Source organism: Oryzias latipes, chromosome 1 (genome assembly GCF_053564925.1).
Source record: "Oryzias latipes strain Hd-rR chromosome 1, Olatipes_Hd-rR_3.1".
Taxonomy (NCBI): Eukaryota; Metazoa; Chordata; class Actinopteri; order Beloniformes; family Adrianichthyidae; genus Oryzias; species Oryzias latipes.
Window position 1 is genome coordinate 2555906 of NC_136237.1, and position 27789 is coordinate 2583694.

The 27789-nt window shown below is 45.2% G+C and overlaps 2 protein-coding genes and 1 long non-coding RNA gene across 3 annotated transcripts; 1 reads left to right on the top strand and 2 right to left on the bottom strand.

Annotated features, from left to right (window-relative positions):
* Positions 1-5246: 5246 nt before the first annotated feature.
* get3 (guided entry of tail-anchored proteins factor 3, ATPase) lies at positions 5247-12946 on the bottom strand. Its single transcript, XM_004066294.5, has 7 exons — positions 12766-12946; positions 10518-10665; positions 9425-9573; positions 9188-9338; positions 9007-9114; positions 6121-6318; positions 5247-6037 (listed from the first exon to the last, which is right to left on the bottom strand). The coding sequence occupies exons 1-7, from the start codon at positions 12906-12908 to the stop codon at positions 5909-5911; spliced, it is 1026 nt and encodes a 341-aa protein (XP_004066342.1). The 5' UTR covers positions 12909-12946; the 3' UTR covers positions 5247-5908.
* LOC144994434 (uncharacterized) lies at positions 12851-18709 on the top strand. Its single transcript, XR_013657974.1, has 3 exons — positions 12851-12981; positions 13623-13678; positions 17794-18709. It is a non-coding gene; the product is annotated as an uncharacterized LOC144994434 (long non-coding RNA).
* Positions 15479-26832, bottom strand: LOC101170496 (target of Myb1 membrane trafficking protein). Its single transcript, XM_011480697.4, has 15 exons — positions 26574-26832; positions 22812-22896; positions 22413-22491; positions 21627-21776; positions 20357-20491; positions 20136-20279; positions 18994-19110; positions 18430-18563; positions 18314-18356; positions 18083-18209; positions 17899-17965; positions 17528-17603; positions 16081-16140; positions 15964-16006; positions 15479-15883 (listed from the first exon to the last, which is right to left on the bottom strand). The coding sequence occupies exons 1-15, from the start codon at positions 26644-26646 to the stop codon at positions 15738-15740; spliced, it is 1479 nt and encodes a 492-aa protein (XP_011478999.1). The 5' UTR covers positions 26647-26832; the 3' UTR covers positions 15479-15737.
* Between the last annotated feature and the right edge of the window lie 957 nt (positions 26833-27789).

Below are 27789 nucleotides of genomic sequence, written 5' to 3' on the forward strand. Positions count from 1 at the left end.
ATGGCGCGTAAACGTTTTCATCCACAGTGAATCCGAACCCCGAAAGTCAGTTGGTCCACGGAGCCGATCCCCTTGTGGAGTGGTGCTTGCGTCGGCTGCATGGCTGCAGTGGGGCAGCGGTCAGTGCGCCCCGGGGTAAATCCCAACAACGGCTCCGGGAGCGGGAGCTCGTTAGCGCGGCCCCTGACAGCGAGAGTGGGGCTGATGATGGACCACAAGCGACAGGCCACAGCGCGGGGCGCTGGGGGGGGGGGGGGGGGGGGGGGGGGGGGGTTATGAAACAGAAGCACGCGGGCCGTGGAGAGGACAACAACAAGCGTCCCGTGGGATGTCAGTTTTCCTGAATGAAGTTTGGCTGCATACTGGACCAAAAAAACACCTCAAAAACAATGAATAGATTTTAATTTCTACCAGCCAGCACCTAAAAACTCTCATAACATGTATCATCATGTATGTGACCCAGTTTTGGTCCAGCAGGTACACAGCTTTTTCTTCTACATCTAAAAACGTTTCAGGACTTCCACTGGACCTTTTCCAGAAAGGCACTTTTCTCCTTAATCCATGTTGATGAAGATATTTGACCTCAGATTTGTTCTCTTTTCCAACCAGGCAGCCTGACAGAGGGCCTCAAATCTGACTGAAAGGCCAAATCCGAAATTCATCCCCTACCCCTGAAGTTCCTCCCATTGCTCCAATTCTTGGGGCATCTGGAGCTTCATTGGTGTCCGAACTTGTTTTTTTTTTTTTGTTTTTTTTGTTTTTTATTGAACAATTGCAACATACAAAACAAGAAAATACAACAATTATGCACATATAATGTACAATAGAATTCTGAATACAGAACAAACGTGTTGCATTCATTAAAAAATACTAATTATTAATAACAAACACAAAAGGGAATAAGAAATAAAAAGAAACAAAAAAATAAAGAGAAAAGAGAAAATGCGAGAGTAAATCTATGTCAGCAGTCCAAAAGAATTACAGATGCTAAATGTTTTTTGAGCTTTTGTATTTTTTGAAGCAGAAATTAAGTTTAAATAACGCTGCAGTTCCAGTTTGAACACAAAGAAATCAGGTTTTTTATTGGAAAATTTTCTTTTGTGTATATGAAATTTAGCCATAAATAATACCATGTTTACACAAAAGAAAGCATCACGGTCTTTGACATCAAAGCTATGAAAACCAAAAAGTATGTTTTTATAATAAAGTTGTATGTCAGCAAAAATAGAATCGGTGATAAATTTGTGAATGTTTTTCCAAAATCTGTATGTAAATTCACAAGACCAGAATAAATGAGAGCAGGTTTCAGGTTGTTTCTGGCAGAAAGTACAATTGGTGTTTATGTCAGCCTTAAATTTAGTTAAGTAATGCTTTGCTGGATAAAATCTGTGTAGGAGTTTAAAAGAGATTTCTTTGACTTTATTTGTTAAGAAGTATTTTTGTGGTAAAGACCAGACTTTTTTCCAATCAATGTTAGAAGTGAAATTAGCCCAATAATAGATAGCTGATGGAACAGAAACTAAATTATCTTGGAACAAAGCTCTGATTTTTGAGTTCAACTGTTTAGCGGAAGTGAAGCAGAAACTCCCCAGAGGAGATTTGAGCACCTCAGGAGGATGAAGAGTCAGAGGATGAGCGCTGTAGAAACCCCTGAATAACATGCAAAGCCCAGATGGGACGGCATCAAACACTACTGCCAATTCTTTGGGAGTTATTGGTACTTTATACTGCTTTGTGAAATCTGAGTAGTTATATAATAATCCAGGTTCTTTGAATAATTGATTGAGGAAAATTATACCATTATTAAACCAATTATTTAAAAACAGAGTTTTCCTTTTATAGACAATATTACAGTTATTCCAACTATAATACAACTCTGTGGAGAAAAGTTGTGTTTGTAGATCAGAGCCCAGGCTAAGAGAACCTGTTGATGAAAATTTGACAGTTTCAAAGGGATTTTTGGAATACTATAATTACAGCATAGCAGGAAGTTCAGGCCTCCTACCTTTGAGAATACAAAATGTGGAATAAAGTTCCAGATAGATGTGGGGTTATTAAGATATTTCTTAATCCAGATTACCTTTAGTGTATTGTTAAGGACAGTAAAATCAATACAATTTAAACCGCCTTTATCGGAGGTATTTAAAATAACAGATTTTCTAATATAGTGAGTTTTATTTCTCCATAGAAAGTTATATAATATTCTATTAATTGTATTGCAGACTGTGTTATTAACCTGTAGAGATTGAGCTGCATACGTCAAACGAGAGATTCCTTCTGCTTTTGTAAGCAGAACTCTGCCTTTCAAAGACAAATCTCTTTGCAGCCATTGGTTTAGGTTTTTTTTGGTTTTATCTATTATTGGAGAGAAATTTGTAGAACATCTGGATTGCATATCTTTAGTGATTTGAATACCAAGGTACGTAACAGATGTTTTTACAGGAATACCTTGGATAGATGTAAGTAAACAGTTTTTAACAGGCAGAATTTCACATTTATTTAAATTAAGGGTAAGTCCTGAAGCTTTAGAAAAGGATTGGATAATATTAATCGCCACAGCTACTTGTGAAGCGTCTCGGAGAAAGAGAGCAGTGTCATCTGCTAGTTGACTTATGAATATTTCCCTCTCAGCCACAATTAAACCTTTTAATGGGCTGAGTTTGATATGTAGGTTGAGGAGTTGAACAGAAAGAAGAAACAGATACACTGACAAGGGGCATCCCTGCCTTACCCCACGTTTCAAGAAGAATCTAGGAGAAGTTCCGCTGGCGAGTTTTATAGAACTATTACTATTGACATATAAAGTTTGAACAGCATTCCAGAAGAATTGACCAAAACCAAATTTATTTAAAGCAGCAAACTTGTTTTTTTCTTTGTAAGGGGGAGCTGTAGCGCCTTAGAGCTGGATATCCCTCCGCCGGTGTGATTCCGCAGGAGAAACATTTCTTCCGGTGGGTGTGCTCTGAAGCACAGAAGTTTACATTTAAATAAAAGTAATGACTTTTTGTTTGTATTTTCCAAACGCTGGTAGCTTCGCGCCAACGTAGCTCAGCGTTTTTCTTTTGTCATCGCGTCCGGATTTGAAGACACTATCTTTTCAAAGTTTTCTGCTTGGAGGGATTAATGTAGGGGTAGGGAGAAGCCAGAGGGGTAGGGAATGAATTCGGGTTCGGTCAAGAGCAGAAGTTGTGTGCCCAAACCATCACACCTCCACCTCTGTGTTTTCCAGAGGGTATATGAAGTCATTCCTTCAGACACAGAGGTCGCTGACTTTAACCATCCAAACCCTTCAGGACAGACTAAAGACTTTTCTCCCAATGGTTTTTACAGTTAAGGAAATAAGTGTTTGTTGCTGATTTTGCCCACTTAAAAAGAACTTGACAGTCCGCCATCCCTGTTGTAAAGGCCTATCATCGAAACGGGACTTCCCTCGGCTGATGCACATGAAATGAGGAGGGAGAGGGAGCTTTGATCTAAAGCCATGGTGACGAGCTGTAACAACGTTCTCAGCAAGTTACGTACGTTTCTTGTTTGCTAACGAGAGACCATTGAGCGCACGTACAGGTGGATGTTGCAGCGTCCATCACTGACGACCTCCCACACGCGACATATAAGTGTACTCACCTGCAGAACCCAGTTCTGGACCTTAGATGAATCATGGATGTGAAAAGACTCAAAACAGTCTGCACTCGGCTGTGGAAATTCAGACTTCAGCGGGTTTTTACTGACACCCTAAAGAGACACCATCACATCCCAACTAGTCCTTTTCTAGGATTTCCTTTCTTTCTTTTAAAAATCCCAACAGTTCATTTGAACACCTAGTTAGAAAATTAAAAAAAATCCACTTTTAGGAATGCAAACATTTATTTGCATTTCATTAAGGAACAAAAAAGTATTTGATCCTTCCTGGCAGCAAACCCTCATCATCATCATCAGCAGCAGCAGCAGGTCAGAGGTTACTGGTAGTTGATGATCAGGTTTCTGCACAGATCAGGAGGAATTCTGCTCCACTCTTCTTCACAGATGATTTCTAAATCATTCAGATTTGGTGGCTGTTGCTTAGCAACCCTGAGCTTCAGCTCTGTCTATAGGCTGAGGTCCAGAGACCAGCTGGACCGCTCCATGACCCTGATCTGACTCTTCTTTTTCGTCTTGTATGTCTTGGGTCATGATCCTGTTGGGGGACCCATCCACCCCCCCCCCCCCCACCTCCCCATTTAATCCTCCTGGTGGAGGGAAGGACGTTCTCACTCAGGATTGGACGGTACATGGCTCCGCCAATCCTCACAGAGAAAGTAGCCCTGTGCAGAAAACACCTACCCCAAACCATAATGCTTCCACCTCCATGCTTGACAGTGAGGACGGCGTTCTTGGGGTCATCGGCAGCATTTCTCCTCCTCCAAACACGACGGCTTGAGTTGATGCCAAAGAGCTCCATGTTGGTCTCATCTGACCACAGCTCCTTCTCCCAATCTCTGTCTAAATCCTTCACACATCAGGCGGGTCTCCACATGTGTCTTCTAGAGCGGGGGGGACTTGTGAGCTCTGCTAGATGTTAGATGTAAAGCATCACCAATGAGATCCTCAACTAACTCCTGATTTCTCTGTTCTCATGATCACAGAAACCCCACCAGGTCAGATCTGGTTTGGAGCCGCAGACCTACAGGAGGATTGATGGTGATGCTGCACCAACGGTTGTCATGGTAACCTCCTGCTTCTTTGTAGTCCAGTCTGGTCTGGTGCAGGTCTACAATCTTCTCCTTTAAATCCACTGAAAGCTCTCTAGTCTGATGGACTGATTCTGTGGACAGGTGTCTTTTCTACAGGTGATCAGTTCAAACAGGGGACAGACGGTTGATAAGGAGAGTCTAACGGGTCTGTGTGACCCAGGACTCTGAATGGTTACCAGGGGATCAAATACTTACTTCTGTCAATGAAATGCTACTGTACATTAATACTTTAAGGTAGATTATGATTGCATGGAGCTGCAACCCCCCCTCCTACCCACCGGTGGATTTCCCACTGGCTGTAACGGTTTACCTGACAACACTGGGGTGAAGTAAATGAACCCTTCAGTCCTTCCTCTGACGGCTTCAGGCAGGACGACGGCGAAGGAATCCCCTTTTCTCAGCGGGGGGTGTTGGTGCAGGTTGACGGGCTTCATGCTCCATCAGAGACAATCTGCATGCGGGTCAGTCTCCAGCCCCCCCCACCACTGGCTTAAGGAATAAACAGGAGACTGCCAGTTGAGGCAACTGCGTTTAATTCTCACTGCCAGTTTCACTTAAAGAAAACCTATAGAAAAAGATTCTCGCCGACTCAGAAGCCTTCGTTGACGAAGAGGGGAGTTTCAGAGGAGGAGTTGACCTGCGTTCTACCTGCACATTTCTGTGTTCTCAGGTGTCACGGTCCCGTGGCTGAGCACTTTGCTGAAGGACAATCAATGCAGGGATGTTGAGTGGAAACCATCCCCGTATGGGTAAGACGCCCGCCGTTTAGCTTCATTCCAAATGTCACTGGTGAGCGCCGGCTTTAACGCCACGAGCGCAGAGAGGCGGGGACACGTCTGCTGCCACGGCGGCCGGAGAGACCTGCTTTCTGATCTGCGCAGACGCGTCTGCTCAGAATATGGAGAGGTCAAAAAACAGTTTTATTTGGAAATAAAAAAACACGTTCACTGGAATCACCAACAAGTGCACAGCAGAGGGGGCGGGGCTTGTTGATCAGATGTGGAAACACACCGAGACCGATGAAGACCGGAGGACGGGATGGGCGGCGCCGTCGCAGTGCTGCGGGTGGGGTCCCCTCCCTGCGGGGGGGGGACGGAGCGGATTGCGCTGAGGCTTCGTGAGGATCTGAGGGCGGCTGGAAGGAGGCGTCAGGGTGGAGGAGGCGTCTGCGGGGAGGATCACTTGTTTGGAGGCTTGTAGGGTTCCAGAAGTTGCTTGGAGAAGGTGTTAACTTTGTCAGCTCCTCGCACTTCGTGGGGCAGAAGAGGCAACTTGACTATGTGGAAATCCTCATAAAGGTCCTCCATCTGTGAGGAAGAACACGGGGCAGAAATGAGCGCGCGGATCCCACCTCACGCCGTTTCACGGCAGACGCCGGGACGCTTCGTACCTGATCCAAGTACTTGGACTGAATTTTGTGGCGCGCTTCACACATCTTGCAGGGCTTCTCGGCGTCGGGGAACACCAGCTGGTTCACGATGATGTTGTGCGTGTCGATGCGACACTTGGCCAGCTCCTGGATGAGCCGCTCCGTCTCGTAGAGGGAGAGGAACTCGGCGATGCACACGCAGATGAAGGTGGTCTGTTCCTGAAGAGAGCAGGGAGACATTCGTCAGAACCAGACCTGGTCGTCAGAACCAAACCCCAACAACAGAACTCGACTCTGGTCACAGCCGTTATAAAATTTGGTTCTGACGACCAGGCGGTCGTCAGAACCAAACTCCAACGACGGAACACCAGAGTCGAGTTCTGTTGTTGGGGTTTGGTTCTGACGACCGCCTGGTCGTCAGAACCAAACCCCAACAACAGAACACCATGTACATTACTCTTTAAAAGAAAAAAGCTAAACAATGGGGGGACTTCATTAAAAGACTAAATAAGGGGGTGGTGACGGAGGCCCCCCACAGGGGGACTTGCTTGGAGTGAGCCCTCCGACATTTTCGGACGCTGGTCGCTTTGACCGCAAAAGCAAAACCCGACCCGGTGCGGATCCACGGAGGAGACGCCACGCCCACGGCGTTAGGCGTGCTCTGTGTTCTCCTCGCAGGATGGTTTGCCGCGCCAGAGACCTGGGATTTAACGCTGCCGAGATCTAAGCTCCGTCATACCAAAGCACAGCGATCGCTTTACGGGATGGTTGCTGTTTGTTTTTAAACTTTGAAGTTTCCGGAGTGGAAATGACTAACATTAAACTAAAATGATTGCCTTTGAACTGACCTATTCTATGTTCAGTATGTTTGGGGGGGGGGGGTTAATGTAAGGAAATGATGCACGGGTTACGTCTGCTATTGTATTCATCTGAGAATTGTTTCTCCACATTAAAGGCCCGTTCACACCGGGACGAATTTTGCCGGCGTTTTTCGCCGACGTTTAACGCCTCGTGACTAAACAAAGGGCACTAGGGTTGGGCGATGTCCCCTAATTTGGCTGTTGACGGTGTTTGCTGTCAACCATCGGGATAGACGATGACATCGTCGGGGGGGGGGGGGGGGGGGGGGGGGGTGTTTACATTTTTCGTTCTTATATAACTGCTATTCGTTATTTTGCTTTTATCATTTTATTTCCCAACTAATGGTTAATCCGCGATGATCCAGTATAAACTGAGGGAAGTGACTTTAACAGAAAAAGTAACAAACAAAATAGAAAAGAAGTAATCCGCTCCCGCACTTAACTAGCGAAGTGGACCGGTGGAGGGCGGATTTACAGCTTTGTGTTTGATGGGAAGGGGGGGGGGGGGGGGGGTACATGAGCGGTATGTGTGGGAGATTTAAGACTGCGATCCGTCCCGCAGCTCTAGGGGTACAAGCAACCGAACTCAGAACCGGGTCTAAACGTGTGTCTGAGCACAGCTCGGATCGTCAGCAGACACAGCGGTTTGAGCTTCAAAGCAGAAATGTCGCTCAGTCCTTAGAAAACATTCAAACAATCACGTGGATTTGTGTTTCCAGTCGTGTCCCGACTAAATAAAGGCTGCATGCTGTTATTCACAGCATGCAGCGCCACCCAAAGCTAATGTTGTTAGCCCGTGTTAGCATACTGCTAATCCTGGCTACGTTCAGAAAAAGCACTGACCACACGGATTAAAATTCAAATGATGAGCGAACAGGTGTTTGATAATAACCGTAACATTATTAAAAGCAAGTTTAGAAGATCATCTCGTATTTTACCGAGCTGACATGTCAATGTATATAGCCGCTCGGCGCTGTTATCGTTTTGTATTGAATTGTTACATTCAATAAAGTTTGGAAAAAAAGCCGCTCGGCGGAAGTTGTATCCTCTTCCGGTTTTCAAACTGCGCATGTGCGAATACTGCGCATGTGCGAATGATTTATTCCGACCGAAATTGTGACCTTAGTGAACGTTTTTATATTCTGGAAAAAAATTTCTGGGCCCATCTACACGGTTGGATTCTAATCCGACCATTGATCCCATCAAGATATTTTGTACATGTAACCGCGGCTTATGGTGTCGACGCGCAACGTGGCGGGGGCGTGGCATCACGATGGTGGTCTCTCCATCGGGATGTCAGTCACCCATCACGATGGACGATGATATCGTCCATCGGCACAACCCTAAAGGGCATCAATGTGAGTGTGCACACCGACGCGAAAAAACGCCACGCGTCAAAGCGTCACTTTTTTTAAAAACGCCTCGGGTTCGTTTTTTTGGTTTGATGCGCCGCGTCGAAATCTATTCGACCAATGAGAATGGCGCTTTTGCACACGTGTCTGGAGCTTCTGAAGTTACAGTAAAACACAACTTGGGGGCGCTCAAACACAAAACTGCCTTTCTGAGCACACATACCAGCGAAGAAGATAGACGCCAAGTAGCGTCTACACTGCCGCGAAGAAATAATGACGGACATTCTAAAATATCCCCGAACCAAGCACCAGTTGGAGCTACTGGTGCTTGAAATATTCATGTTTTCTTTGTATTATTCTGACAAGCGCGTAAATACTTGCTCTCTTCTTCTGAGTGAAAAGCAACTTTAAGAAGCGTAAAGTTGTGCAGCGCCACCTTGTGTACAGGAGTATTTCTGTTTACATTAAGCGCCATCTAATGTCAGGGAATGAAATTGCATGTTCGTTCAGCTCATCGTCAGCGAAAATCGCCTGGGTGTGAACACAAAAGACGTGGCGAAAAACGCTGGCGAATAACGCCTGGCGAATATTCGTCCCGGTGTGTACGGGCCTTTAGAGCTTCTATTTTGTGTGTTTATTCTTTAGTAACTCGACTAGTGAAACTGGAAGGTGAAGTCCTGCTGAACGTCACTTACGGGGTCTTTGAACTGCTCGCTGACGGAGCGGATGACCGGCAGCGTTTCCTCCAGCTTGGACGCCAGCTGGTCTGCGTTCATGTCACCCAGACCCAGCATGTTGCACATCTGGAAGAGGGAATCAAAAAGGTCGACAGCTTCAGCTGGAGAACGTCCTCCAGTGGCGCCGCCGCCGCCTCACCTGAGAAATGAAGGGGCTGATCTGGTTCTTGATCTGCATGAGGCGGCCCAGACCTCGCTCCACGATGGTGGGGAAGTTGAGCAGGCGCAGCGTGTGGCCGGTGGGGGCGGTGTCGAAGACCACCACCGAGAAGTTCATTCCTTTCACTAACCTTACGTTCAGGCACACAAGCACGCTCAGTTACTCCTCACAGGGACGTGCAGCGAGCGCCGACGGCGGTCCCGCCGCTCCGTTTACCTCATGACCTCTGCGTAGCTCATGGCCTCGTCGATCCCGGGAAACGCGCTCATGGCCTCCTGCATCATCTTCTTGCCCATGCTGAGCATGTTGTCCTCCTCGAAGAACTCGTCGGGCAGCTCCGCCACGCCCAGGCTGGGGTCAATCTCCTGCATCGGCAGGGGGAGGGGAAAAAACCCACGAGGGCTGCTTCAGTTACCGCCTTCGGGCGAAGCTCATGACACTGAGCGCATGTGGAAAGAAAACACCCTCATGATTCTGGAGTCATGCTGGAGAAAATCCACAAACAGAGGAGCTAAACACAATCTCATGCTGCGATACAAAACTGAATTAACACAAAACACACAACTTAAAAGGGCCTGTGTCACGCTAAATTCATTCATACTTGGTGATGGTAGCTACTGATGCAGCTGTGGCTGCATCAGTAGCTACCATCACCTGGGGCAGACGGACAGGGGCGCGGGATCCAACCGCCAACCCTTCTGATCACTGGACGACCTTTGGCACACTAAAGAACAATTGTTTTTATGAAATACGAGTTATTTTTCTCATTTTTCTACCCAGAAGTAAGACTTTTCCAATCTCTAAGGCTCCGCCCCTCTCTCTTTGTGGGCACCGCCCATCTCATGACGTCATCCTAGAGCCGGCCTCGGCAGCGTGTCTGCGTTCCTCCAACGAATCCAATCAACATCCGAACTCGATGTGCGTAGAAAAGGAAAGCGATTAGCCGAGAAAGTGGGCGCGTGAGCCTGGGGGAGGGGCAGACTACCTGGAAAGGGGCGGTTCCTCACTTTGTGACATCACAATGTGAGAGCCCACTCGTTTTCGTGGATTGGGAGGGGCTAGAGCCCAGAGAGCAGGTTTTTGGAAGAATACTCAGAATTGCATGAATGGATCAAAATACCACTTGTAGAGAGGAATGAAGATTATAAAACACTTTAAAAGTTTTTTTTTAAAGTTGATTAGGTTTGGTTTAGGCCCTTTAAGGAAAAAACTGTGTGGTTTTGTCCGTCACACTTCAGTTTTTTCTTAAGGAGTTAATACATAACATTGAAAAGTCAGAATTGAACCCCCGGCTTGGACAAGGACTCACCATGGCGAACAGGTTGTCGTAGCCTTTGACCTTTGTGGGCACCTTGGAGAACTTCTGGTCAAAGGCGTCAGAGATGTTGTGGGCCGGGTCGGTGGAGATGATCAGGACGCTCTCCCTGACCGCAGCCAGCTGCACGGCCAAGCTGCAGCTGCAAAACACAGGAGTCACGGGGTGAGCTACTGCGCATGTCAGAAGCTCACACACGTCACGTGAGACAACAAAAACATGTAGCTAACCAATGATTAGATTTTGTAAGAACATATAGCCAAAAGAAAAAAAGGTGTATTGAATGCTTTTAAGTTACTCTTTTCCTTTTAAAGCTCCTAAGATACATAATTACACTCAGAAACCATCCGGAAACACCTGTTTCTATCCCGCTGTCGGGATCTTCAGGTGTTTGTCACCTGTGCTATGAATGAAAGCGGCTAACGCTAGCTGCTTCATCGCGCATCTTCAGAAAGGCGCCACTTGGCGGCTTTCATTTATTTAAATTTACAAACTTGTGTAACGGTGACAGAAAGTGATGAGCGGGCCTGACATGACGTCAGACGCAGACGAAGGCGCGAGGGGACAGACGTTGGAAAACAGAAAAAAAAGAACGGTTGGACGGGGAGAGAGACTGGTCGGATGGGATGTCTCGGCTTCTTAAAAAACTGTTTTGAAGAAAATAACCTGGAGCAGGTTCGACAGTGATTTAGAGACGGCAGTATCTCGCTCGTTACGTGAGAAGTGCAGGAAGACAGCCAGCACGTAAGGAGGAGTTCCCCAGGCCGCAAGCTTCGGGATTTCGGAGGCGGGGCCCGGAGGCAGGGCACGGAGGCGGAGCGCGGTGTCTGTGACAGCTCCGTCAGCGGAGAAGAGGAGTTCCCGCAGAGCGGCGTATTGCTGAGCAGTTTCTGAAAGAGTATTCCCCTGCCATACAGCTAACATCCCAGTGATTCACTGTGGTAATTCACCAGCTGTACACCATTCTACTGGTCTGGAGAGAAGGTACTGTTTTATTTTATCTTTTGAAGCTGAGAACTCAGTTCAAGCCGGGAAAACATCTGAGGCCAAGGAGGCGGGCACCACTGTCTTTGAACATTTACGTTTTTGAAGACCATTCGGGATTAGAGACCAGTTCGATTTCCCCGCGGAAAAGAACCGTCTGAAGCTAACTGTCAAAACCGTTAACTGACTGTTACGCCGTTCGGGCATCTCGCGCCCATTCTGGAAGAAAACTGTTATCAACGTCTGGAGTTAGTTAATCGGAGGAAGTCGAGAGCTCTACTGTCTTGATTTATTCATTTCTATTTGTTCATTTGTTTGATCACCATTTTATATTGGATCTATTTATTTATTTATTGTGTGGTTTATTGACTTTCAAGTTTTTTTTTTTGTTTCCGGACTGTCAAATAATTCACCTGGTGTTTTACATCCAAATCTGTTTTCTTTTGAACATACAAAGTAGAAAGTAATATTTCTTTTACTACTTTAGAGAGGTAACACAGATTAATCCTTGTTCAAATAAATGTTTGCTGTTTTCATTGAGCCAGTTACAGAGGTCTAGGTTTTAATTTTTGAAGATTGTTCTGGGTTAGGGGCACTCCATCACTCTGGCTGGTTGTTGTAAAGGCAGGATCTGTGCAAGTGAGCTTCAAGTGCATTGCAGAACGACGCTTCAGCTGACTGACAAGGATCAAGTTCTGAAGCCTGTCTTACTACACCCATTCACTACCAAAAGGTTTTAGAGTTAGGCCAGGGTGACAGAACACACACCTTCCAAACGAAGGCACAGGAGTTAAAGGGACTGACAGGTGTGGGCAGGGACCTGCATTACTGTTAGTCGACCAGAGCAAGCTTAATATTTGTACCCCTATTAGTTAGGATTTCAATCCTTTACACTTGTTTGAGGGGTTTCTACCGGTAAAAGCAGAACCGGGTTTGGGAGCGGCGAACAGCGTCAAAGCACCTGAGAACCTCGTCGATGATCATGTGTCACCCGTTAGCTAGCTGCTGACGCTGCGAAGCAGCAACCCTCAACTCCCGGGGTAAACTGATGACAAAACCCGGGCTTTTTTTCCCCACGTAACCGGTCGCAAATCAAAATAAGAAACAAGGAAACCGGTCAGCTGCAGTGATGGTCCAAATGACAGTTCGGATGTTGCTGCCGACGGGAGGACAGACCACGAACTTCACCGTGAGCCCGAGCTAGCCGCGCTAGCTAACCAGTTGTGACGGAGCGACAGCGGCGTCTCCTTCAGCTCACCTGCACGTCGTTTTACCGACACCACCTTTCCCGCCAACGAAAATCCATTTCAAAGACTTCTGCTCGATGATGTTCTTCAGGGTTGGCTCCAGCGGCTCCACATCAGGCGCATCTTCGAACTCGTCCTCCATCGAAGCTGCCATCTCGACTGTGTACGTCGACGTCAGCGCTGCTGCGTTCACGGATCCTCGGATGTTTGTACGCTATGGTCGTAAGGTAAAAAAATAATTATAAATGAAATTATTAATGAATGAATATATATATATATATATATATATATATATATATATATATATATATATATATATATATATATATATATATATATATATATATATATATATATATATATATATATATATATATTCTCAATTCTGTTATTTTTCTTACTATCAGTAGATTTTACATTTTTTACCACCAGATAAAAATCTATTTTTATAGTGTTACCAGTGTTTTTTTATTATTATTATAATAATGCCGTTTTTTGCCAAAATAAACAATAACTATGCTTTTTTTCAAGGACATAGGTGGGACTGTTAGCGCAGAACAACCCACACCCCCTTCCCATCATCGGTAACTGAGAGCTCTCTGTTTACATGCACTCCCGCATGCTTACAGCCCCTGATATGTTTCTAATGTAACAAGAGAGAAGCCTACATGCGCTAACCTTTTTTGCGTGATCAAACTGGAGGCTTTTTGTCAAACGTTGAGCTGTAGAAGTTCTACCAACTGTCTTTAGATTTGTCCCAACTGAAGCTTAAAGGAAGAAAAAAAATTCAACTACACAACTCATTCCAGGAGTGAGCACAGGACAGACGACAGAGTCTCACAACACTTCCTCTGTGCTTCATTATCAGGCATCCGTTGTCACCGTTTCTCGTGCCAGATCCAGCTCTGTCTACCGCTACGATGAGTAAGTAATATGAATTTATATAGCACCTTTCACAGACAGCAGTCACAAAGTGCTTTACAAAAGAAAAAATAAATAAAATGCAGCACAGTTAAAAAGACATAAAATACAGTCAGCCAGCCAGAAGCCCATTCAATGGGACTGGAAAGCTTGATTATAAAGAAGCGTTTTGAGTTGGCTTTGAAAAGAGTCCAGTGAATGTGAGGACGTTTGTTCCACAGTCTGGGAGTCACTTCTTTAAAAGAACGGCCTCCTCCATCAGGAGATTTTTCTCTGAGGATCTCAACCTTCAGGTGTAGGGCTGGAGAAGCTTTGAGATGCACGAAAGAGCTTGTCCACGTAGGGCTCTGAAGGTCAGGACCAGGATTTTAAAATGTATTCCAGAAGCGACTGGGGAGCCAATGAAGAGACTTTAAAATGGGGTGAAATGTGTTCTTTTGTTTGTGCGAGCCAAAAGCCTGGTAGCAGATTTCTGGACCAGCTGCAGACACTACAGTTCCTTCTTGTTTTGACAAGTGAAAAGGCTGCAGTAAGGCTTAGTTTTATTCAAGATACATTGCTTCATCAAACACAACTAAGTTTTTGAGGCTGGGTTTTGCCAGCTACTACTTGACTTTTAATGGCAGGGATGGGCCCATCCGGGGCTATAATCATTGTTTTGTTTTTGTCGTTTTGTCTGAGTTTAGCTGAAGGCAGCGGCCACTTAGCTACTGCTTTATTTGAGAAAGGCAGTTGATTAAGGAGCTCAGTTTGTGGGTCTTAGTAATTAGGAACAGTTGGATGTCATCTGCAAAGAGACGGTAAACAACATCACTGATCTGGTGTGTTAACTTGCCTAGAGGGAGCGTATACAGCAGGAACAAGAGCGGCCCCAGGACTGAGCCCTGAGGTACCCTGCAAGTCGGCTTTTCAAGCTCAGATGTCACTGAAGCTCCCGTCGGCCAAATATGAGGAGAACCACCTTAAAATGGACTCCAATCAGATCGCTCAGCCTTGTTATCAGAATAAGGTGGTCAACAGTATCAAAGGGCTGAGGAGAGGTCTAACAGAACTAGCACTGTACAGTCAGCAGACATTATGTCACGAGATACTTTCAGCAGCACCGTTTCTGTGGAGTGGAGTTCAATAATGTTATGGCTCTCTAGAAAAAATGTGCGCTGTTCAAATACCACGTTTTCCAGGAGTTTAGCCAAAAACAGGAGTTGGATATTGGTCTAAAGTTCTTTTTAAGTTTGAAAAAACACACTTGATACCAGAGACAGATGATGTCCTGTTCAGAACTAAAAGGAGCTGCATTTCCAGAAGAAAATGCAGGATTGAATGTTATGTTATTGAATGAAAATGAAACTTAAAGGGTCATAACTGGCAACAAAAAGAAAGAAAGAAATTATCAAAGTGAAAACAGCACAATAACAAAATGGATATGTTTGTGAAAAATGCCAGGGCCCGGTATCGAACCAGCGAGCTTCTGCACCAAGGATTCCCCATGGATTTAAATGGAGGCAGAAATCCTGGAATATCTGGAAAAGTTCAAGGATTTGAAGGAGAAAAAGTCACAGCTGGAAAAAGATGAAACATTTGAATAGTTGGATGGTTGAAATAGATGAAACATTGTAGGAGTTATGAGACAAAAAAATGGAAGATACAATAATAAAAAAAGAGAAACAGGAAAACATGGGTCGAAGGCTTTAAAGCGTTCAATCCATTGTTATTGCAGCGTCCTCCAGTGACACAGGTTTGAACCCCAGCAGAGAGGAGCCGCTCAGCCGCCCCCATCAGCAGAAACATGTTAACAGAAGAGCAGAGGATTGAGGAACGGATCCCCGTTTATTCTCCTTTATAGGAAATCAGCATTTTGGGTCAAAGGCACCAATGAGATTCTCTGCAACTGTAAACAGTTTTTGTTCACAATATAATACTACTAATAAATCATAAATACAGTAACAGAAGGTTATGTACAAACAATGTAATGAAATAGAAATACAGCATTTACTGTGAGATTAGTTCAGAAAAGATTGAGACTTTTATGAAGTTCTTTTATGAAGCTGTGCTCGCTCTACATTCAGAGTGAAAACAGCTGGTCATGTGACGTGCCCTGCTGCCGGGCGCCGCTCGGCGGCGGTCTTGCTGTGGAGGGCGGCGCGCTGCAGACTGTCTGGCCGCTGCGCTCCACCGCCTTCACCCGGTCCTCCAGAAACTTGTCGAACTCTGAGAAGGACAGGTGTTGTGCATAAAGGAAGAGTCGAGCACCAAAAACCATGAAATGGCGTGTTGGCAGCCAAACGCACCTTCACTGGACACTCCCTCACTGATCGAGGGCTGATCCTCCAGCTTGGAAAACAAAACAGACGATTGTGTTAAGCAGTCCCGCGCACGTCGGTGCACGTGGTCTGTACCGTCCTTACCATGTCGCCCACCAACCACGCGTCGATGTCATTCTGTAGGCCGTTGTTTGCTGGTGGCGCCTGCGAGGAGGCAGCCCAAAAGAGACGCTTCAGAAAAGCATGAAGGAGAAAAGACCCTTTTCACAAAAACGGTGACATCTCCCCCACTGTGTAACGTTACTTCCGCTACCAACTGCATTATTTATAAATGTCCTACCTACCCGTGATCGTTTTCCTCTCTGAGATGGTTCACAAATCAAAATACAAACTAAAGTAATCCTGCCTGCAGAAAAATACTGCACAGCTGCTTCCATAAATCCACATGGGCGGTAATAAACAAGTCGTGGATCATTTTCTGTGTTGCTACCTGGCTAAAGTCAGACAAAGGTTTCAAATACTTCATTGAATTCTACTGATTCTGAAGGTAGATTCGGTTTTTACTCTCCTAAACGATGCTAACGCTAGCAACAGCTTTGAGTCTGAGACGTAGAGCTGTACCAGATCTTTTCTGCCCAGTTAAAAGTTGCTTACATTTCTGTTCACAAAATGGTTGTAAAAACAGCGAAAGTAAGACCGTTTCAGCCTTTGTTACATTAAAGTCAAACTAATTACTGCTGCATTGCTTTCTGCTGCGATCAAGTGAACCGCCGTTCGCTCAGCCGTGGTTCTATCGCTTCTCCCCTTTGCTTTTGCTCATAACCGTGTCTGATCTGCAGGAAAAACGGGAATCAAATTAACTGGAAACCAAAAATATGACAGACAATTTGCACCAGAGCAAGTGCTGAGCTTTTATCGTGGCCGCACAGACCTGGAGGAAGGGTTAGGATCACGGTTAGAGTTTAATACCGCAGTGCGGCTGTGTCTGCAGCTCACTGCTCCTCCAGGAGATGCAGAGAAATATGTAAATGGAACTCTTCTTCATTGGAATCACTTATTTTGGCAGCTGAAAATACCTGGCACAGCAAAAAAAATACCCGCAGTGCCAAAAAAAAACTATTCCTGTTTTTTTTTTACCATTACCCCCTAAAATATCCTGTCAAACAACAACTACATTTAGCCTCGGAAGTTATGAAGATGGGAGCGGGTAATGCAGCAACGTGCGTCAAAGAATTTCCATCCGTTTATTTGTGCTTGGTCTTATTTTAAGTGCGAATAAAATCCGCCAAAACAGAAACCGTTACAGTAAAATCTGCTCAAATGAACGGCCGATATTTTCAATAGCCTTCATTTTTATTTTGATTTGTCTGAGAGGAAAACGAGGACAGTTAGGTAGGACTTTTATGACATAAATACAGTAAATTGGTTCGGTGACCTTCTATTATTTACCCTGTTAAACTGCATTCACTTCTCCGCTTTGCCTGTCTAGGCCGCTAAACCAGAAGTAACTTTACACGCTGGCAGCCGTTTTGTCGGATGTCACTGTGGAAAGGGGTCTACTGAATGTGGAGCCAGACTACGGCATACGCACCGCCGCTGTGACCTGCAGCCTGGAGTCCAGGGCCTCTGCCAGCCCCTCCACGGCCCCGGGGTCCTCATACTTGACACTGGACACAAACACATTTAGGAAAAGAGTTTGGGGGATTTTTTGAAGCTAAAGCCAAACTCCATTACCATTGTAGAAGGCTTTCAGGATCCTTGCATTTGTGTGACTTTGATTTTACATTTTGTGGTCAGTTTGTCACATCATCCGATTTCAAACCGGCATTTGTGCCTCTGTTTTTGTTCCGTTTTTAGGAAAACGCCATTTTAAATGTTTGAAAATGCTGCTGTCAACAACAGCCTTCCTTATTGGAGCGGGTCATTCCGTTTAGCTGTAAGCCGTCTGTCAGCATCACTCACCTCTTCCTCTGCTCAGCCAAAGAGCTGCCCCTGGTTTGGGCAAACATGTCAAACTCCTCCTCTTCCTCTGTCAAGCACAGTTTCAGACTTTAGCAAACAGCCGGCTGCTGTGGTTTTAAAGGCAGCGCATTCAGAGTTCCTGAGGTCACCCCGAGGCTCTGGGGTTCGTAAACGGCGGACTCACGGTGACAGGCCGCCGGCTGGGGGCCGCTCTGGGAGCCGACTGCTGGTTGGCTGCTTGTCGGGATGACAGCCGGCTGTTTGTCGGCTGAAGGCTCGGCTTCGAGGAGACTCGGACTCTCAGCGGAGCTCTGCAAACAGAGGAGAGCGTCAGCCCGCTCACTAACTCCACGCTTTCAAGAGAAATCATCAATTTCCTACCAGCCAAGTTCTAAAAACAGGACCATGATTGTACCTGATGTGAATTCGTAACTTGAGCTTTGTTCTGCCTGTCAAACCTGAAACATCAACGCAGGACAACGTCAAGCTCCAGCTTTTTGCCGTGAATCCTGCAGAAATGCCAGCGCGCACCTCTCATAGCGGATGAAGGCGTTGTTCAGGTCGTCATTGATCGTCAGCAGCTCTGCGATGAACCCTTCGTCCAGCAGCTGTGGGATGAGCTCCACCACACGCGTCTGCATCTTCTTACACACCGAGAAGAGCTGCTGCTTGAACACAGGAGGAGCTCTTTACTTTCACGCCAACAAACCCGTCAGCAGAAATGAAAAATGTTTGCTCTTCAATCCTTCTGTTAACCATCACCTAAGAGAGGTGAAAACATATCAACTCAGTAAAGTTTCGTTGCATTTGACTGGCATCAGCCTCCTTATTTTGCACACATCTTAAAAGAACTAATACCAAATCTGCACAACATGCATGTCACAAATGAACAATTTACACATTAGTAGCAGCTCATCTCCCTCCAAACAGGTTTTCTGAGATAACACTGATGGGTTTTCGTGCATTTGTGCTGCACTCAGAAAGATGTGGTCTGCAGATAGGGTTATGTGTGCAGAAGGATTCCCCGCTGAACTACTCCCAAAGGCATAGTGCACGCACACACTCACACACGCACACACGCACACACGCACACACCTGTAGAAGCTGAATGTCGTCGGGCTTGCTGTGGCCTGGTGCCAGCTCGTTCAGCAGAGCGGACATCACAGTGAGGTTTGCTTTCACCATCTCCAGGTCGCTCCGCAGCTTCTGCTCCTGCAGATTCACCAGAGGAATAAAAATAGAGAAATGTCCACAAAGAAAGATCACTGCTACAGCTTCTCTGTTAGAGTGACGGCAGCACAGGCCGGTGTCGACATCAAAACTTCTACACCACACGTGTCTAAACGTTTTGCAAAAAAAGGCCAGTTTTGGTGAGGGGAAAATGTTTGAGGCCTGCAGGGCCTCGGTCTTCTGGTGTCAAAGTAATATATACCTGTGTGTCATCTGCATAGCTATGGTAACTAATGTTGTTTTTTATAACCTGGGCCAGTGGGAGCATGTAGTTGGTTGATAGAAGTGGGCCTAGGATGGAGCCTTGGGGAACTCCACATGTAGTTTCTGTCAGCTCAGATTTGAAGTAGGTTTTGAACCAGTTTAGTACTGGCCCAGTGAGACCCAACCAGTTTTGCAGACGTTTGATTAATCTAGTGTGGTCGACTGAGTCAAACGCAACACTGAGATCCAATAAAACTAGCACAGACATAGTTTCACTGTCTGCATTCAAACATAGAGCTAGACACCGATTAGTGCCGTGGTGGTGTCTGACGCCTGACTAGAAGACATCATAGCAGCTGATTCTTATTAAGAATTCATTTAACTGATGGAAAAACAGCTTTTTCATTAATCTAACTTAAAAAATGGCAGGTTTGACATCGGCCTGCAGTTGGTCATTTGTGTCTGGTCTAGATGGTCCCGTTGTAGGAGGGGTTTGATTACAGCTGTCGTCAGTGGGAAAACACCAAACTGGTTCTCACTGCAGATGATCCCAAACATTATCAGTAGCACGACAGACTTGTCAGAGCACAGTAATTACGGGCATATTTTATGGTCTTAGTGTGTTTGCGTTCATTCAAAGCCTGCTCGAAACGCAGGTGCAGACGCTTCCTCGTTTCGTTCACATGTTTGACTTTGCAGCATTTATTGTGGAGCCGTAGACACAGACAGGGGAGCTAATCAGCTGGGACTTCCTGGAACTGTCAGACTGAGGCTCCACCGACTAAACAGACATGTGGCGGTACCTGTGCTGGAGACAGCGACACTGGTCCATCACTGGGCTGGACTGGAGGGGAGCTATTCTGGCTGTGGTTACCAGCTGGAGCCGTAGACTGTGGCGGAGGCGTGGGGGCGGGGGCCACCTCACAGGGGCCGTTCTCAGGAATACTCTGCAAGATGTCAGAGAGACAGAGTCTACACAGGACCCCAAATGAGGATTTGCCCTCTGCCCTGTGACCCGGCTCACCCTGTTTGGAGTGTGGATGGGAGACAGGGCATCCAGGTCCGTCATGGGGAACTCCAGACCCCGCCTTCTCAAGTCATCGTAGACGTACACCACCCCTGACAGGGAGGGGTTAGTGCGAAACGCATCAGCCCATGACTGCGGGTGAAAGAGGGGGCAGATGCGTCACTGCATTCAACAGCTTTCAGCCCAGAGTGAAAGAATTCAGAGCGATTAGGAAGGTTTGGACTTCACTTGACCAGAGCCGGCTGCTGATACCAATACCCAGAATTTCATACCACTCACTGAATGACACCTTTTCTAAACCAATGTTAGGAGAAATGTTTTTTTAACGGGATTAAAGCCTCGAGTCACAACTACCCTTAGGGCTGGAAGCAGGCTGTGTGCAGGTAAACAGCGGGTAAACCTGGACGGGGCACACGGAGCACGCAGGTAGAATGAAGGCCGCTCGGTGAAACCGCACAGAGAAAAGCGACACTTATGCAACATTTAAGGGGGAGTAAAGCCTCGTTTCCACTGAGTGGTCCGGTCCAGCTAGGGGTTTTGGGTGTCTCCATTATAAAATGGACCAATAAAGCCGGACCGATTCCTTCCACTTTTGGGCCCCTGTTGGTTGTAGGTCCATAGAAAAATGGAACGGACCGGTTAGGGCGGAGCTACTACTGAAATCCGTAGATTGGATGAATGTCGTTACGACAAAAGATTAAACAAAGTAGTGAGCTTGGTGTCCGAATCGCTTTTAAAATCCAGGGCACTACATAGTCAACGCTATATGGTTTTTTTTTTAGTAGTTAGGGGTTAGGGTGGGAATACGGACAAATATTGACTCTTTATCTGTAAAATATCCACCGTCAGTTTTAAAGTGTCTTTTTAAAACTACATCATAGCAAACTCTTCAGCTGACAAATAGATTATTTGGAAACCAGACGCTTAAAAAATGTGAGCCCTAACTGCAGCCTCGTCGCTGAAAAACATCAGGTCTGACGTTAGACTGGTCTGTGGCCTTAAAAGGGTTGGGGGGCCCCTGCTCTAAAGCACAGCAGCTACTGTGAAAGCCCGAGCAAGAACAGATGACAGACTCTGGAAAGACCAAACAGTCACTCTGCAGAAATCCCTTCATCACGATGAGAGCCTGACACAGCTGTCAAGGATCTATATGATGCTGCGTCATTCGCCTCAAAGGCCACCTTCTTGCTCACTGAACTTTTCATGCTAAATAAATAAAATCCCTCCGTGTGAAGGTCTGTGACAGGTTCCCCGTGAACACGCATACCTGTATGAGGCTGAGAACACGGTCATGGAGGATAGTGGGGGGGTTGTATTTGGGCAAAATGGAACGGACCAGAACCCCCTCCACAAAGTCCTGGGTGGCCACCAGAGCATGGAAGCGGTGGCCACAGTTCTTCACGCAGGTCTCAAGAACCTTCAAAAGACAAACAGAAAAAACCACGAGAACATTCTGCTCAGGTATTTACAGAACCACCTGCAAACGTATCACCGTGAACCAGGGGGGGGGCAAACTTTTTGGGTTCTAAAGTTTATCACAAGGAACCAGAGGCGTGGTGTGTTTTGGTAATCCACCCCATAAGAGAAAGACAGAACATAGAATCTAGATGAAGACATTCTTTAATTTTGATTGAAAACTGATATATATATATATTAAATCAGAACATTTTGGAGTTTTTATTTTAAAACTGTTTGTTTTCTTCTCGTTTTACTGTCAATTGCGTCAATTGCGTCAATGTCCTTCAGGAAATATTGTAAACTTAGAGAAATGCTGCGTTCATGTTGGTGTTGGAATGATGGGAAAAATGATTTTCCATCCCGGAAAACGCACGACCATAAAAAAACCAACAAATTTTCCCAACACCACATGAACACCACAGACAAAGGTCAGATTATTTGTAGTGCACCATCTATGGGTGGACACCAAAATTACAGGGATTTATTCCAGTTTGGCGGGCCAGATGAAATAGCTTGACGGGCCGCGTGTGCCCCCCCCCCCTGCCGTGAACACTGATGAGCCACGAGAGGACAGCTGTTGTAAACCGAAACTCACGGTAAGAGCCAGCATGATCTCCCTGAAGTTTTTGTTCCCAACGATTCTCTTCTTTATGGCTTTGACTGCGTCTTTGGGCCTGAAGGGAAGCAGAAATGCAAATGAGCCCAGCACTAAACACGGCAGCTATGGGATGTTCTGGTGCAAAATGATGCCGTTTTATTAAAAAATACACTTCACAAAAACATTGGGGGGGTTTTAACCACAAAAACCAAATAATGCCCCCTCCAAAAAAAGAACTGGGGCATTTTGAGTAAAAGGGCGAGTTGGTTGTCAGACGTTTGAGCGGCATCACAGCCAGAAAGGAAGCGAGCAGGTCAACAGCAACAGGAAATCTTGTGGCGGGAAGCAAAGCTTCAGGAGGACTGGATGGAAAGCCCGGACCGGTCGTCTCCTTACCCTTCGTCGGTCTCATTGATGATGTCACAGATCTCCAAGTTGAGCCCCCAGTCCTCCGCCTGCAGAGAGCCGCTGGTCGCCCGCTCTGTCAGCACAAACACAGCAGGTTGACACTGAATAACCACATCAGCAGAGGAAGAACTTGAACTTGTTTTTCCTCTTCAGATGTTCTGCAGCGTCCCACCTAACCTGCGTTCTGCACAGTCCTGATGAACTCTTGGTTTTTTAAGCTTCAGAACGATCTTCAGAACATCTGACTGATTTCCAGCTCAATAAAGTCCCACTCAGATCCTCTTTTGATCCACTTTCAGAGCGTTCCCAGTTGGCTTTCAGTATGATCATTTTAGCCAAAATTTTAAAAATTGTATTGTTTTCAAAGACATTGGTTGTGTCCTAATTCCTTCCCTACTCACAACATTGCTCACTATATCCCACGTTTGCCATTTTCTAGAGCTTTCCGAATCTACAAAATCCAGCGCCCAAGAAATTTCCCAGAAGTCTCGGTGAAAAGCCAGTGTGTATCGATGCTCACTGGATATAGACCAGTCGGAACAATTTTTGCCCAAAAACGTACATTTAAATTTTTTTTTTTTATAAACCATAAACATTTTTATCTTCAGAAGACTGTTGACTCATAAATAATTGTCGCAAAACGCTCACATTAATTAGATTTTAACTTTGTGAAATCGTCATATCCACTGTTTAAAAACAATATATAAAAATTGTCCGAATTGCTTTTCAAATTCAGGGCACTACATAGTGCAGCACTATAGTTTTTTGGTAGTTAGGGCGGGAATTCTGACAGAGTGACAGCATCTGCACAGCGGCAGGAATTGTGGGCGAGACTGTAGGCACTGACCCCCCCTCACCCTCACCTCCGTTTAGTATTTTAAATCTCAGGTCAAGACTTTTAGTTGATTTAGTCCTAGTTTTACCGCGTTTTACTGTGTTTTGTTTTACCATTATTATTATTATTATTATTATTGTATTTTCCTAATTTTTTGTGTTTCGATATGATTTTACGCTCTTTGTAAAGCACTTTGTGACTCGCTCTGGGAAAAGTGCTTTAGAAATAAAGATATTCTATTCTACCCCACCCGTTCCTCCGTCCATTACTGAAAGCTCTTTGTTCACATTCTCTTCTGCTAGCTTACGGCCCCTCACACCCCCAACCTAACAGTAGCAGAGCAACAAAAATGGTGACCAACATCAAAGCCATCCAGCCGTACAGTTTTGAGCGTATTTTCTACGTCAAATACGATCTTTTTCAAACTGCCCTTTCCTTTTTAAATAAAAAGATACTCATATGAAATTTTCAGCTTCTTTAAACAAAAAAAGTCCTCCACATCAGAAAAATGTCACAAGAACTTAGCAACCCTTGTGCTATCCTAGGCACTTGGGAGTTGGGTCATCTAGACCCACTAGACAGAGCTCTGGACCTTTTTTCTTCAGTGATTTGTGATCTTCACTGGTGTCCATGGATTACATGAAATCTTTCCACCTTTATCCACCTTTGTCATGGTAGGGAGAACACCTCAATGTAAGGGGGGGGGGGGTCATCTGGACCCCATAGGACAGCACAAGTTAAAAACAATCTTTAAAACTTTAAAAGCCACTTTGCATTATATGCGGCGACTACAAATCAACAACTCGGTTTCATGGTCTGTAAAATAGCAGCCTTTTCAGTTGAAAAATAGAATTTTGGGAAACCAGACGCTTAGAAAACTGAACGCCAATGAGAAGGGGGGGCCTGCTGAGGGGGGAGGTGTCAAATCTGTGTATACGTTTAAATGAGATTTCTTTGACTTTGTTTGTTAAGAAAGGTTTTTGTGGTAGAGACCAGACTTTTAGAAATGAAATGAGCCCAATAAAGAGCAGCTGATGGAACAGAAACCAGATGATCTTGGAACAAAGCTCTGACTTTTGAGTTCAACTGTTGAGCAGAAGTGAAGCACAAACTCCCCAGAGGAGATTTCAACACATCGGGGCGATGAAGAGTTAAAGGAGGAGCGCTGTAGAAACCCCTGAATAACATGCTAAGTCCAGACGGTACGGCATCAAACACTACTGCCAATTCTTTGGGGATTATTGGTGTTTTATGCTGCGTAAGAAATTCTGAGTAGTTAAATCCCGGTTCTTTGAATAGTTGACTGAGGAAAATGACGCCATTATTAAAGGTGTTACTTATAACCACCCATGTAGGTTTGTTTTACCGAGTCTGAGACCAACGACTCACTCGCTGTTTGCAAAGTTTGTTCAACAGAAGTTTCACAAAGAGGGAAAAAAAAAAGAGGTCGAGCTTTAACACCACAAATCTCACAAGCTTTTTAAAAATTCACCACCGCGATGTGTGGAAAGAATACGAAGCTGTCGTCATTGCTGGTGATTATTTTGAAAAAGAAAAAGAAAACTGCAGGGCTTGCATGGATATAGCTGTCAGCGCCCTGCACTAGCATCGATAGTGATCTTTTTTTTTTCTTCTGCTGCAAATGTGCTGGATGAAAAAAAATCAACAGCTAACCTAAAAATCTTCCATTGATCCAACCACAGTTAAAACCAAATGTGACTGTGGTGGCTTTATTTCTTTTTGTCACTCGTTCCGGTTTGTAAAATGCTTGAATGCCTGTGTTTTTGAAAAGTTTATTTCTATGAGCAGCCATTTATTTAGCACATCAGTTAAAAAAAATATAGTTATCATTTTGCACTTCAGTTTCAAACAGAGCAATGATTTTTATACTTTAAGATCAAACTATTTCTTTTGCACGTTATTATGTCGGGCATTATTTTTATTGGCGCTTTTTTCCCCCACTTGTCCTGTCCAACAGCTGAGCAAACAGATGAGGGATGAAGGCCTCTTGCGTCGGACATATTTAACAACAGGTGGTTATGAATCCTCTTAATTTCCAGAGGTATATTTGAATAAACCCCTTTTGTAATTTAGACTAAACTTTATTCATCTCTTCTCAAAAACAAAAAAATCTTGAAAAATATGAACCAAGAACTTGCTAATGAAGAAGAAATAAAACATTACTTTTCCACCTCTAACATGTTTGCTTTTCAAACTCTTTGGAAATCAAGGCCAGATCTCTGCGCTGCACCCTTCACGGGTTCCTCATAAGTCTCTAAATCTCCTTAACTTCTTTTCCCCAGCTGCAAATCAGACTCCTGACCTCACGTTTGAGGACCTGTTGAATCCCTCTGCCCTCCCTCAAACCCTGCTTTCCCAGCTCCTCCAGTTCATGTGACTGTCAGCTGCTCCTGCTCCCATCCTGCCTCGGAAGTCTGCGTCTGAGCTGCTCTCTGATGCAGAAAAAATGAAGGAAAAGCTCGAGCAGGTCACGCCTGCTCCAGGATTTTCTGCGTTTTTAGTCTAAAAACACTTTTAAAAATAAATACATATTTTTTCAGTTCGTTCAGAAGAGCAAGAGCTCATAAAACGTGAACCACAAAAAGTTCTCATAAAGTTTAACCCCGGTGAAAACACGGAAGCGAGCGGAAACACAAGGCGGAGCTGTGATTCGCCAACGCAGCTGCCACTCAAACCTAGTAACCAATCATAAGCGGCTTCAAAGGAACTTAAGTCCCACCTTCAACTACGTCATCCCTGTTGACAAATTCGGTTTTACACCTTTTACGTTTAAAATTGTTATTTATAAACGCACAAAAATAGAAAATTTGTGTTTAAACCTTTAAAGGCGTAACTTAATTAAAAAATCTAGAGACGTATCATAAGGAAAAACTTCCAAATCCGCTCAAACTCACCGATTCTCTGCCCCACGGGCGTTGAAAAGGGGTTTCCGATGAGGAAATCCATCGTCTCGCCGAGTGAAAACATCCTCGACGGCCTCGAGCAACAATTACCGGCAAAAATGTGAAAGAAGTTCGCCGGAGGTTAAAGGTACCACACTGTTCGGTTCTGCTCTTTCAGGTCAGCTTCTGCAGATCACGTGACGGCAGGAAGCTGCAGTCAAGAGTGCGCGTGCGCAGCTCTCATCAGCCGCCGCCTGACAGTTTCGAAAAATTAAAGTCACAAAGCGAACTGACGTGCTCAGGCTCTTCTCAGTGTGTCCTGGGCTCTGGAAATGAACATTTAAAGCGTCACTGATATAAATTTGCCGTTGAACTTTTAAAGACCCCCTGCTTTTGGTGTTTTGAACATGTTTCCTGTAGCATTTTTCTCATGGACATAAAGAAATTTCAGCCTAAAACTAAGTTTCTGCATGTTTCTTTATTCAAATTGTTCATCAGAGCAGATGCAAACATTGAAAAAGCTTGTAGTTGGTAAACTGCTGTTCAATCGGCAGTCCCTGCTCCACTCCATCATGATGCACCAAATAGATTCACGTACGTCTTTGTTTTCTGAGGTGGAATCTGGCTCCAAACGTCTTGGCCGGATGGCTCTGGTGTTGCTCGCCATTTTGTTGCACCGAAAATGTTGGATTGGGACTTTGAGTGCCTGTAAGATAACAAGAGAGAGTGTAAACAAAGACATGATGAAAATTCGGGTAGGCTTAAGCTATGTTCACACCAAACGCAAATTATTCGTCGATTTTGGGAAACAGTCCGGGCAACCATCACAGTAAAATTGATTTAGTTGTAGCAGATGGTCCAAATCCACCAGAACACCCCCAACTTCCTGTTCATGGATGATGATGCACCGCCACATGGTGCCAGAATAGTCACAGCTGGACTTCAGGAAGTGGGAGTGGCTCATATGTTACAGCCAGCAATGACCCCTGACCTGAACCCACTGAGCACGTCTAGGACCAGCTGAAGCAGAGACTGGATGATTGGACCCCCAAGTGACCTGCAGAACTGCATGGAGCACTTGTGGAAGATTGGAACGCCTCAGAACCTCATGAGGTTATAGTGAGGAGCAGAAGACGCCGCTGTCCAGCTGTCACTGGTGGAAATACCCACTACTGACACGGTCAGTTTTTGTAATTATGGACTATTTTTATTATTGTCTTCATTTTGG